General features: G+C 43.9%; 1 protein-coding gene across 6 annotated transcripts in view; it reads left to right on the top strand.

Moving 5' to 3' along the window:
* Window positions 1-1,693, top strand: part of LOC143924194 (uncharacterized) — a 491,712-nt gene extending 490,019 nt beyond the window's left edge. For all 6 annotated transcript variants that reach the window (XM_077448346.1, XM_077448344.1, XM_077448348.1 and 3 more), the window contains one exon: window positions 1,252-1,693. In XM_077448346.1, the coding sequence (XP_077304472.1) occupies window positions 1,252-1,405 (154 nt within the window). In that variant the 3' untranslated portion in view covers window positions 1,406-1,693. The remainder of the gene's footprint in view (window positions 1-1,251) is intronic.
* The last annotated feature ends 12,104 nt before the right edge of the window (window positions 1,694-13,797 follow it).

Raw genomic sequence — 13,797 nt, 5'->3', positions numbered from 1 at the left:
TTATTGACCAGACACTTATTGGAATTAAAAGAGGTTTTATTTCTCTTAACAGTCCTTTTTATATTTTAAGGGGGAAAGAGGATTAGGGCCAGGACACTTTTAAGCAGTTGCAATTTTAATTGGCAGACTCAGAGACTGCAATAGGGAGGATAGTCATGCAGGTAAAGGCCCCAGCAAGGTGCCAGATCTACACATGCAGGAATGCTGTCCCCTATGGCAACAGTCTATAACGGTTTCTAACTCACCATAACAGTTCCTTCAGCTGCACTACAACTTCTCCTTTAGTTCTTCAACACTGAGCTAACGGTCTCTCACTAGACCCTCTGAGTCACTGACTCTGAATCCCTTGAGCTTCTCCAATCTTTTCGCCGGTATCTCCCTCAAGCGCCGTCCCAAGCTTGGGACTCCAGGTACTTCTCAAGCTTCACCCCTGCTGACTGACTCGGTCCCTGGCATGATACACAAGGCTGCTGTGCAAGTGTCACCTGATTCTCCACTGTGCCCATTCGGTGAGAATGTTGCTCAGGTACTTGCTTCAGTTACTCACTGTGGTCCCTGGTAAACGTGATCGGTCCCTTTGTGACAACAGCTTCCCTTCTACCTCCTACCACTGACAGGTTCTTTGGCCAGCAGAACTGTCACTTCTGGTTGGACTGCGAGACGCAATTCCAACCCTGGGCTGCTCCCTTACTTCTGGATAGGACCTTGCACAGCCTAGCAGCCACATGCCCCTGGCATAGGCCCAATCTCTGTCCTAGAAGCCTGGGGCATACGACACACATCCACCCAGACAGCCATCCAGGTGGCACAAAACAATTGTCACCTGACCTCAATAAATATATAGGTTCTCCCGGCAGGCCAAGGGATTCAAGAAATCCCCTGCTCATTGGCTGAGATACCCATATACCCATAGCCCTTCCCGTATTTAATACCACCAAGTACCCGGCCACCTAGAGGTAGAAGAGAAAAGTGCAACCAGGCCAAACTTAGGGAGAAATCAATGGATCTCTAGCAATTGACCAGGGTAACTACTCCTGGTAACAAATTTGTGAGGAGGTTCCTTACTAAACCCCAGGGCACTACAAAAGCTAAAAAAAATATGTTGGCTATGTATACATTTTGAGCTCCATATGTAATACATTTAACTTTTGACCAGATCATTTAAAAATTGGTACAGTGTGTCCACTATAGGGTGGATAGGGGTTGAAAATAAATGACATCAATATTTATACTGTCAATTATTTTGTGCAGGCTTCCGTCACCTTGCCATGCCATGACTTGTGATGCTTTCAAATTAGGAATAGGTAAGAAGAATGAGCACAAAAGACCAGAATGTTCAAGATCAAATATTTCTGGAAAAAGAAAAGCCTTGCCTCTAAGGTCTTCTACAACTCCAAATAAGTAAATGTGGGGCAATGCTATACAAAATACAGAAAGTTTGTTCCCTGCCGAAGAAGACTGACCACATATACATTATACGTCTATATATTTTTGTTGGCTATGTGGATATGTGTTTTTCCTAAAGAGAATCTGAAAAAAAGGCATAAAGAGTGAGGACAGTACGGGTGGGGAGAATGAGCTCTGTAACACAACAGACTTTTTTCCTTCAGTGAAGCAGTTAAGAGCTACCTAGAAATGTGAAATGTTTATAGGCAATATGCCATATTTACCTAATTAAAAATGTAAAAAAATATTTTCTTTTATTTTTAGTCTGATTTTTTTTTTTTTAAATGTACTATATATTCTCTAAAACTGATGATGTGGATGATGATATACTTAAAGTTGAACTGAAACAAACAGCAAGCAGGCAGGAAGAGACAATGCATGTCTCTTCTGCAATAAATTGCCCCTACTTACCTCCTTACTGTCTTCTCAGTGCTGTAAACTAAGCAGTACATATGTGCAGGCCCGTCTTTAATATAGATTGGACCCTGGGCAAAATTTTTCTTGGGCCCCCCCCAAGCAATTTCCCTCTCCACCTTCTCTGAGACATACACTAAATAGCAGCTTGACTTAAAATCAGTTTTCTATATCAGATCAGGCAACAATTGCGATTGGTTGCCAGCAATTACAGCATATCATTACTGCTCACTGATTAGTTGCTAGAGGTTACAGCACATCACCTCCTCACAGCAGGGGAGCATGATATACATAGGAATGCCGCCTTTATTTACATATCAATGCCACCAGCCGCAGCTATTTACTCAGTATTGTCACCGCTATTTACATACAAATGCCGGTTATTTACATGTAAACACAGGGTATGCAGGTGAGTCATCTGCACACAACAATAGGGCAGAGCTGGGCAGCATTAGTACCAGCACTTCACACTGAGATATTGGGACACAGCACAGAAATAAAATTTCAAGGGACAAGATTATTTAAACCTGGATAGTTGGCAAGTATGAGACAGCTGTTTTGGGCCCCACAACAATGACAGGGCCCAGGGCAGCTTCCCCTTTTGCCCTGCCTTAAAGACGGCCCTGCATACGTGGTTCAGTTTAAAGCACCAGGCCGATCTGCGTGTGATGGAATGATGGCCTCCTGCGCATTTCCAGGAGTGACATCATCCCATGCCTGCCAATGGATGAAGACTGGCACACAGAAGAAGATGCTGGTATCTGGGAAGGACCTTTGGAAAGGTATTAGTTCAGCTTTAACATTTAGTATTAGTATTTAGTTATGCTTTAACAGATTTTATTTGAGCATTACTTTTACAGCCATTCAAGAAAATGAAATGGATGGACCATGTTTGTCCAATGGTGTCACCCTGGATTTCAAGCACAGTGGTAAAAGGATTTTGGCTTGGTCTGGTTCAGCAAGAAGGTGGCCATATGCTCACTGCTCTCCCTTTCCTGGCTAATATTTAGGCTGCATGCCTAGATAAGGACCTGATTGGAGTTTTCAGGGAAAACCCATTCCTTTTTTTCTCCTTTTTTTAAATGTTGATTTTACCTGAAATTCATAGAAAGCACAAATAATAATAATAATATGTTAAGAGCCAGTCTTTGTCATATGATGAGGGTCCAGATGATACTGTATGATATTAACAGGGCTCAAGTCCTGTGGGAATGCATGGGAACGGAGTTCCTGTACTTTTTCCATAACAGGAACTCAGTTCCCATTAGCAGCCACGTCTTGCAAGACTTTGAAGTATGTGAGCTGTGTGGCAGGTGCTACACCAGCAGCTGCCGACACAGCTCGCAATAGTAAGTGCTGCACACCAAGGGTGGACTGACCATTCAGGCATTGCCAGTAGGGGGCCCCATGGCAGCTTCCTCTTCGATCTACCTGTCAATCACAGCTAGCTGATGGGTAGATCATGTCCCTGCTGCTAAGAGATTGTATTTAGTCAGACCACTCGTGATGTGCTCCTCTGCGCCGGCCCCTCCTGATTTTCTGTCTCCTCACCCCCCCCCCCCCCAGTCTCCTGCATACTTGCTCTGTGTGTCCCGCCAAATCTCTTCCCCTATCTTCAGTGCCATATGATGAGAGAACCCAGAGGAGGAGCACAGCTATTCTGCTCAGAGGACATGCAGGGAGAGAAGTGAGCTGAGGGAGGAACATCAGTTTGGGTTGGTAGGCTGAGCACAATACCTGGCAAAATTTAATGTCAGGAGGGAAGTTTATGTGGAAATATGTGAAGGGTTGGGATAGCAGCGAGTGTGTGTTGGAGCCCTGCAGAGTTTGCAGCCCCCCAAGCTAACATACATCTCCTAAGCAGGAACACATCACTATCTCCCCAAGCATTCTGTCCAGATAATGCGCAGTTAATTTATGACCTTTCGTATAACCCTGTGTTATCCAAACTCTGTTCAATGAAAAGTGTAAACTCACCACATAAACACTCTATATACAAAATAACATTACTCAATAAAGATCAAATGCAAAATTGTATAACCAATATACAAGGAGTCAGCATGCACGCCGAGAGTTCCTCCCCCTGGCCGCGAGTGACGTCATCCACAGCCAGCTGGTCCGTGCGTGTGAGACGCGGAGAGAGGGATAGTGTATCAATAACAAGCAGGCAAACTGAATGCCTGGTTATCCCTGCTGCAAGCCACTATAGGGAGCAGGAAATCGGGAGATGAGGCAGCCGTGGAGGCTCTTGATTTCAATGTCATAACAATATCAGCAACTTGTGCGTGTGATACTTGGCTTTTTATTTATTTATTAGATTTAATAAACATTAATGCACTAGAGCTGGTGTGCGCTCTCTCTTGCTTTGTACTCAATAAAGATCAAAACATGATGTTCACATGTGCATGGAAGCAGAATTGAATGAATGCTGATTATTCATATGCATATGAGCGTATCATTTTTTTTTTATTTTTTTGGTGGGGAAGTGGATCTTGGGTGGGAGTTCCCACACTTTTCTCCCCAGGACTTGACCCCTGGATATTAAGCACATGAGCAACCTCCTCCCAAAAAAATACTTAAAGTTCAAGCCAATGAACATGCTGGTATGTAGTTTCTCATCCTGGAACCACAGATTTATCAGATTCTGAAAAGATTCAGCAAGTTTTTGTGTGATAGAACTAATGAAAGAGTAACTAAAAAACGAAAACTCAAAATAAAAACATATTTTATAAATCTATTCTTTAATAAACAGGTGGAACCTTACCTAGGTTTCTTTTTCCATGGCTGAATGAAGTCTCCGAGCAATACCGGCAAACTAAAGTTCAGTATTTAGCGATCGTGTAAAAAATAGCTCTGTCCTTATATTGTATTTCACACTGCTACCAATTACTGCATCTTAGACCTTTCCTACCTCAGAGCCAGCATTTCCTAGACTAGAATCTATATTGCACATCTGAATATCAAAATACTATTTGTGAAAATGTCTACATTCTTCTTGGCACATCAGACCGTAGCACAATAGATTTTTCAATGCTGCATTTTGCATTTGGGAGATAAGAAAAGCAACCATTTGAAAGCCTATATGAGGTTCTTAGTTAAGATATCTGTATGCGTCCTACTATATCATTCCCATTACCTGGTGTTCAAAGTATAATTTCTCATGGGTCTGTTAACATGACAAGGGTTAAGCCTGTATCCTGCACCGACGAGGTGTAGCTGAGCATGACTTGTAGGGACAGCGTTATGATGTCACTTCTGCAAGAAACTGCTGCTTGGTCACAATAATGAAGAAAAATTGAGGCATTTGCATTTAATTGCTGTAATTTCATTAATGAATGTTTGAATAATTGTTGGGTTTCTTTCCATTGCAATTCGGAAGATTTCATTTTATGCTTTTTTAATGTGGAAACCAAGGCTAATTACTTTGTTTTTCTGAGCTGAGCAGAATCTTTAGGAGACAAACTGATGGTGGAGAGGGAGAGCTCTGCAGGTCTTAAATGGAAAAAGTGGAGGATAGAAGATTGAGGAAGGGAAATGAATAGTTATTTTGCAGAAGAACAGGAAACTTTAAAAAGACAATTGTTCTGTGTACATAATATTCAGTGGTACAGATAATTCCCTGTGGGAAATACTCTTAGCTACCTGCATCGTTACAGGGTGAGCACAGACCTACAAGATGTTTGCAGGAATGGGAAAACAGGCTTGCCACAAAAAGTGATGCTCCAGACAGATATGGCCAAACAAGGGGAAGGGTAATTTGAAAATGCACTTGTGATACATTACCCCTGCTTTATTGTACTCTCTGCTAGATACAGCAAATTAAAAGGTATCCATGGTCATATAATCATTTGCACGTTACATTTTAATTATTTCTAGCCTACTCCTATTAATCTGAACAACTTTGAAGTTTTGTAACTTACATTATAAAGATCCTTACAAATTAAATTCCTTGAATTCTGTAGAAAAGGTTGTATTTTCTGATGGGAACCGGATTTATGATAGAACACCTGCCTACTGAACAACAGAGGTGCTGAGAGGAGGAGTATAAGGAATAGGGATGAGCTGAACACCCCCCAGTTCGCTTTGCACCAGAACATGCGAACAGATAACAAATTTGTGCGAACATGCAAACACCATTAAAGTCTATGGGACACAAATGTGAATAATCAAAAGTGCTAATTTTAAAAACTTATATGCAAGTTACTGCCATAAAAAGTGTTTGGGGACCTGGGTACTGCCCCAGGGGGCATGTATCCATGCAAAAAAAAAGTTTTTAAAATGGCTGTTTTTTTAGGAGCAGTGATTTTAATAATGTTTAAAGTGAAACAATAAAAATGAAATATTCCTTTAACCACTTGAGGCCCGCGCTATAGCCGAATGATGACTACAGCGCGGATCTCCTTTTCCGGGACTACGTCTATTGACGTAGTCCCCGTGCACGAGCGGCCTGTGCGCCCCCTGAGGGGCGCGCGCGGCGCGCTCTGTGATCGGCGAGTCTATGAGACTCGCCTGATCACCGATCCGTGCAAGGGGTCGATCCCGACCCCTTATCACGTGATCAGCTGTCAGCCAATGACAGCTGATCATGTGATATAACGGAGCCGGTAATCGGCTATTATTCCTCCTCGCGCTGTCAGCGCGAGGAGAAAAAAAAATCCGATCACGGCCAGCCCTGCTAGTGCCCACCTGCCCCCTGCCAGTGCCACATTAATAAAAAGTAACTGCCCCCCGTCAGTGCCACCCAGCAGTGCCCATAGTGCCACCCAGCAGTGCCCACAGTGCCACCCAGCAGTGCCCACAGTGCCACCCAGCAGTGCCACCCAGCAGTGCCCACAGTGCCACCCAGCAGTGCCCACAATCTGCCTCAACAAAGGTGCTGCACCCCAGTGCCACATATCCATGCCCATCAGTGTCATCTACCAGTGCCCAGCAGTGCCGCCCAGCAGTGTCACCTATCGGAGCCACCTATCAGTGCCACCTATCAGTGCCCATCAGTCCCATCTATCAGTGGTACCTATTAGTGCCCATCCGTGCCACCCATCCGTGCCACCCATCTGTGCCCCCCATCCGTGCCATCTTATCTGTGCCCATCTTTGCCCATCAGTACAGCCTTATCTATGCCCATCGGTGCCACCTTATCTGTGCCTATTAGTGCCGCCTTAACTATGCCTATCAGTGCCCACCAGTGCAGCCTATCAGTGCCCACCAATGCAGCCTATCAGTGCCCACCAATGCAGCCCATCAGTGCCCACCAGTGCAGCCTATCAGTGCCGCCTCATCAGCGCACTTCAATGAAGGAGAAAAATGACCCGTTTGCAAAATTTTATAACAAACTATTAAACATGATTTATTTTTTTTGCATCTTTTTTTGTTTTTTTAGCAAAAAATAAAACTCCCAGCTGTAATTAAATATCACCAAAAGAAAGCTCTATTTGTGAAAAAAATGATAAAAATTTCATTTGGGTACAGTGTTGTATGCCCGCGCAATTGTCATTCAAAGTGCATCAGCGCTGAAAGCTGAAAATTGGTCTGGGACTGAGGGGGGTTTAAGTGCCCAGTAAGCAAGTGGTTAAATATCGTGCATGGGGGGTCCCCTTAGCCCCCCCCCCAAAATCTATACCAGACCCTTATCCGAGCATGCAACCCGGCAGGCCGGGGGAAAAGGGGGGGACTAGAGAGCGCCCCCCCTGAACCGTACCAGGCCACATTCTCTCAACATAGGGAGGGTGCTTTGGGGCCCCCCCAAAGCACTTTGTCCCCATGTTGATGGGGACAAGGGCCTCATGCCCACAACCCTTCCCTGGTGGTTGTGGGAGTCTTCGGGCTTTAACAAGGGGCCCGCAAATCATGCCCCCACATGTGAACCCCTACCCTTTCACCAAAAAAGTGTCAAAAAGTTAACAAAAAGTGTCCCGTGATGTAAATCCCTCATCAAACATGGCGCAGACGGTCCTGAGAAAATAAAAAGGGAAAAATTGCACCTCCATGGGAGCCGCCCCACCGACTATATCCTTTTCATGGTGACCGCTGTTATATATCCATGGGTGGGGCCACCTGGTGATGTAAACAGATGACCTGCCCCCCTCTGACATCACATAAAATCAGAAGGGACGGGGTCACCCAGTTAGGTCACTGGGTGGCCCCGCCCTTGGCTATATAACAGCTGTCACCGAAAAAGGGCTGCAGATGGCGGGATGTCTCCCCTGGTGATGTAAACAGGTGACCCGTCCCTCTGACATCACATAACGTCAGAAGGGGCGAGGTCACCCAGTTACATCACTAGGTGGCCCCGCCCTTGGCTATATAACAGCTGTCACCGCAAAAGGGCTGCATCTCCCATGGAGGGAGAGTTTTTCCTTTTTTTTATCGAGACCGTCGGTGCCATGTATGAAGATGGATGGATATAGCAGGACACTTTTTTATTTATTTATTTTTTATACAGGAATTTTCAAAAACTATCTGCTGTCTTTTTACTTTTTTGACACTTTTTTGGTGAATGGTACCTTATACCCATTCACATAGTGGGGGTTTAAAGGGGGCTTACAGATTCCAATAAGCCCCCTGCCTGCAAACCCCCACAGTCACAGGGCAAGGATTGTGGGGATGAGGCCCTTGTCCCCATCAACTTTGGAACAAGGTGCTTTGGGGGTCCCTATGTTGAAGGCATCTGGCCTGCTATGGGTCTGGGATGGATTTTGGGGGGGCACCACGCCATTTTTTTATTTTGGCACAGGGTTTCCCTTAAAATCCATACCAGACCTGAAGGGCCTGGTATGGATTTTGGGGGGACCCCACTTAATTTTTTCTTACATTTTGGTGTGGGGTTTCCCTTAACCACTTTAATACACTGCCTGCACTGACTGAATATAGAGTCTACACTGAATATCTAGTCTACGCCAAATGCAGAGTGTATATATATATACACATATATATATATATATATATATATATATATATATATATATATATATATATATATATATATATATATATATATATATATAAAATCAAATACACTGCTGCTAACTAACCTGCTTGCCTAATCTAGCTCAATCTATCTCTGTCCACACACTATACACTGTCGCTATGTAAGCAGCTTTATATAGTGTGGGGCGTGGACTTAGTCCCCCTGAGCCATTAATAGCCTTTGGCTAATTATGGCTCTCTCAGCAGAGCGTGCTGTGATTGGCCATAGTATGCAGGTCAGGTGCATGCTTTGGCCAATCATCATAGAGTAATGCACTGCAATCTGACAGTGCATTATGGGGCGTTCCACAACACTCAAATTTCCCGCAAGTGCCCCATATGTTCAGTTTGTTTTACAACAAACAAACACCCGAGGTTCGAGTCGAAGTTATGTTTCACTCAAACCGTGGGCTCCTCCCTAATAAGGAAGTGGAATCAGTACAGGAATACTACATGCAGCTAGCAAGGTACTATGGAATATGTATTTGTTAGACATTGAAGCTAAACAGCAGAGGAGAAGCTGCAAAGCATGCGGTGAATCCAGAACCTTGTGGAAAGAGATGGTCAGCTGATAGGCAAAACTCATAGTGTGAAGGTGATTCTTTAAGTAAGCTTATATTGAATTGTCACATATATCTATGGTTTGTATTGTTATTACAATGCTGATGCTTTATAGGAATCACAGATAGAAAATGCTGAAAAGGCCAGTGCAGCCTCACTATGGTCTATGGTCTCTTGAGGGAAATAGGTAGTGTAGTGTAAGAGAAAAATGGATGAAGAAAGTTGAATGGACTTTGATGTACTTTAAAGCGTAACTCCACTTTTGTTGTGAAAAAAACATTCCCCTCTGGGAGATCTATGTACATTATAAGGATTTTGACAAGCTTTGTCACAGAGTCTTACGTTTTGTTATTATGAATAAATCCCTGTACATTTGTCTGTGCCCATGCTCATAACTGGGTCTAAGGGGAGTGGTTTCATTATTATCAACCAGTTGCTGCACCTGCAAAGCTCTAATGAGGAAAATTGCTGGGCCCGCATCCCTTTAGATGTGATTTTCTATTGGGAGTATCTTACCAAAAATACAATTTTTGTTGCAGGCTTCTGTGAAAATCAGTGAGCCAATCACACAAGCAGGAAATTATCTATCTGGAGGGTGGAACACCGCCAGGCAGCCATGTTGCATTGCATTTTACAGAAAGTTACAGAGCTGCAGCTCAAAAAGGAAAGGCAAAGGGCATTTTTAAATAACATTCAATTACAATATGACTCGTGTCGCAATTGTACACTATATGCTCTATATAGATATATCTATCTATAGATAGATAGATATATATATATATATATGTATTTTTTTTGCTTTTTTTTCCCCCAAAAAATTGGAGTTACCCTTTAAAGAGGAGGGCCGGTTTAAAAAAAATAAATTTAAAAGTCAGCAGCTGCAAACACTGTAGCTGCTGACTTCTAATAAGCACACTTACCTGTCCAGGGCGCCCGCGATGTCGGCCGCCCGAGGCTGACCTGTCCCTCGGTCTCGGGTCCCGGTGCTTCCCCTTGCGGCTTCACTGCCCGTTTCCTACTGCGCATGCGTGAGTCGCACAGCGCTTTGTGAATGGGGAGCGCTGTGTTCTGGGACACACAGTTCCCAGAACACAGCGCAATCCATTACCCAGAAGATGCCGCACGGAGGAGAGAAGACCAGAAGATCTCCGTGGAGGAGGAAGAGGCAGATTAGGATGATGTGCCTAGCAGCAGGCATTTCTGGTAAGTTAAAAAAAAAAATTTTTTCATTTATTTATTTTTTCTGATTTTTTTCTAATTTTTTTATGTATTTTTTTTTTCAGGGTGGCCCTCCACTTTAACTCCTAAAATGGCAGTACTGCTAATTTTTCATTTTATTTGCAATGTACCGCAATGTGCATTGAGAAGAAACTTGGAGCTACCATTGGTGTTAGTGGCTGCAAAAAAACACCTCCAGCACTGGTGTCAATGGGCACAATAATAACTCCCAACATTGGGGTTAGAGACCAAAGTAATAATCCTGAGCATTGGCATCAGTGGACACAATAATAAACTCGAACATCCTCGTTGGTGACTTCAATAACCCCCCAGTATTGGTGTCAGTGACCACCATTGCCAGGATAAGCTGACAACCTCCGATAAGAAACTGATTCTATTATACACTGTGCATTACACAAGGAAAACAAATCTCTCTAAATGGAAACTGGTGAAACCCCTGATGCCTCGTACACATGATCGAATCCGCCGGATAGTCGTGTGTATGAGGCATGACTGTTTCTGCTTGGAGTTCCATGGTTAATGTGGTCCTACCTCTTGACTAGCTTACGTATATGGGATGTAACTGTCCTAAGAAATTTGATTAGCTTGGTCTAAAGCTAGGAATTGTAGGCTTTAATTTAGTCTTTATTTGTGCTGTTTGAGTACAATATCTTTTTAGAGTGGCAGGGTGGTTTAGCCTGTCTTAGCCCCTGTACACACAGTCGGAGATTTCGACAACCAAATCCGCCGGATTTTGTCCGTCGGATTTTGTCCGTCGGATCTTGTGCGAAACTGTTGCATACACACGGTCGGACTAAGTTGTCGAAAAATTCGATCATTCAGAACGTGATGACGTAATTTCGTTACGATGGGACTACGTTCAGGCTAGTAGCCAATAGCTTTGATGTAGGAATTTGATCTGAGCATGCGTGGCACTTGGTCCGATCAAAATTCTCTACACATGATCGGAGTATGTCCGATCGGACTAGTTGGTCCGGAAATATTTCCAACAAGTTGGAAAATTGGGTCCGGCGGATATTCCGACAGAATCAGTCCGATGCAGACCACACACAGTCGGATTATCCGACAACACGGTCCGATAGGACACATTCCGACGGATTCTCCGACCGTGTGTACAAGGGCTTACTCTGTTCTTTTTGTTTCCTTATCTTCTGTGGTCCCTCCATTTCCCACCTTCTCATACCACCTTCCTCTTGCTCCTTTCCAATTATTCATATCTCTGTATGCCCAGTATTAGTACTCTCATAGATTAGCAAGTAGAATCCACACATGTAGAAGCATGTAAACAGGTATATACTCACAGCTCTGCTTTCTTTGCAATTTTTAAAGCATCAATGCCAACTGATTTCCATGGGCAGTCCTACATTTTCACAGTTTGTGCCTGGATCTCTAGAATGGAGACTCTGATTTCAAATACAGCTTTGTAGTAATATATCTGGTTGTCACTTACTCTTCCCTGCTTTCTCTAATACAATGGTATTCCGGTATGTTGATGTAATGTCATCCAAAATGGTTTAGGTGTTTGACAGTCTCTATCTCCTATTGCAGGTAGAGACTGCAGCAGTGAAAGTGTAAAATGGCATATGGGGTAAGATATTTCAATGATGTGTCAGTGACAGGATTAGGGATGCCAACTGCCCATATATGTTTAGACAGTTCATAAAAATGGTGCCAAATTTCAGCTGTCTGTGATGTTCATAACTAAAATGAAAACATTATTAAACCCAAAATCAAAAACATAGTACACTGCAGCTTATCAATCCTTAAATGTGGTGGCTACATTTGTTTCCGCTTTTATAGTAAGTTCCATCCTACAATTGCTTACGGTAATACAACTTACATTTTGGCTCTACAGTACATTTCTTGGGCTCCAAACATTAGGGAATTGTGCTTAGCACTGACTTAGTAAAGTTAGGGAGTGATAGACCCTCAAGGAGGATGGCAGTGCAGTGCAAACTGGAAAGTTTAACCGCTTTCCTGGATTTTGGATACAGTGACACCTGCCATGTTTTATACACAAAAGTTAGCCAACACTTCCAGCACTCGGAGGACCCCTGTGGTGGAACGCAGAAAGGCAATGGCAATTCCAAAAAACTAGATAGATGTGGCCCTCCTTAGAAGTGGTAATCTGAAATGACATTAAGAAGACAAACAAGAAGACGCAGACTCCTAGTGCATCACCGATAGACATTTATTCAATTAAAATGGATAAAAAAATTGACACTCTTGAGGTGTCCAGAGCAGCCTAGCTCTAAGGAAGGGGGTACGCCCCCGAAACACATCAGCTACACACCCCTTGATGTTCACAGTATACGCGTGTCTAATGGTCATTTTTGAACAACAGGAGTGCTTTATTTCAAAGAGATCTTGACAGGATACCACAGAATGAGACAGAGGAACAACACAGCATACACTTTAGAGCATGGATACAGGCTTCAGAACACAAGTCATACAGTGATACAGAAACAATAAAATACACCTACATTAACTCTCAGAATATGGAACCTGTTAACACACACAGCACATAATGTACACAGCACATGATTGGCGTTGGCCCACATGAAGAAAACTGAGCAGGGGGGGGGGGGGCGGGGGGGGGAGAGGGAGGGAGGGAGGGAGGGAGGGGGGGGGAGGGAGAAAAAGGGGGAAGGGAAGCCAACGTCGATCAGCAGCGGGAGACATACATGCCATTGTCATCTTTTAGCCCTCAAACAGTATCCCCAGAGGTCCATGGAAGCCAAATTTTGTCAAATTTCCACGGGCAGCCCCTATTGTGGTACGTGAGTTTATACAATGGAAGGGCAGCATTGATGTCACGTTCCCACTGGGCCAAGCTAGGGGGGCGGGTCGACAGCCATTTGCACAAGATCGCCTTCTTCGCGTAGAAGAGGAGATAAAGAACCAACAACTTCGAGTGGTAAGGCATGAGATCATCTGAATGAATGCCCAATAAGGCTAGTGCAGGGGTCCGGGGAACCCCCAGCTCCAGCCGTACATTCAATTGTTCAAAAACCCCTGACCAAAAATCCTGCAGGCGACGACATTCCCAGAACATATGCATGTACGTTCCAACCTCAGTTTGACACCGGGGGCATTGGGGGTCTCTAGTGGGGTAAATTCTTGACAGACGTACTGGAGTAAGGTACACCCGATGAAGGAACTTCGTCTGAA

This window comes from Lithobates pipiens, unplaced genomic scaffold (assembly GCF_037356315.1).
Source record: "Lithobates pipiens isolate NorthernLeopardFrog02 unplaced genomic scaffold, aLitPip1_a1.2 Scaffold_22, whole genome shotgun sequence".
NCBI classification, from domain to species: domain Eukaryota; kingdom Metazoa; phylum Chordata; class Amphibia; order Anura; family Ranidae; genus Lithobates; species Lithobates pipiens.
This window is presented reverse-complemented; position numbering and strand designations above follow the sequence as displayed.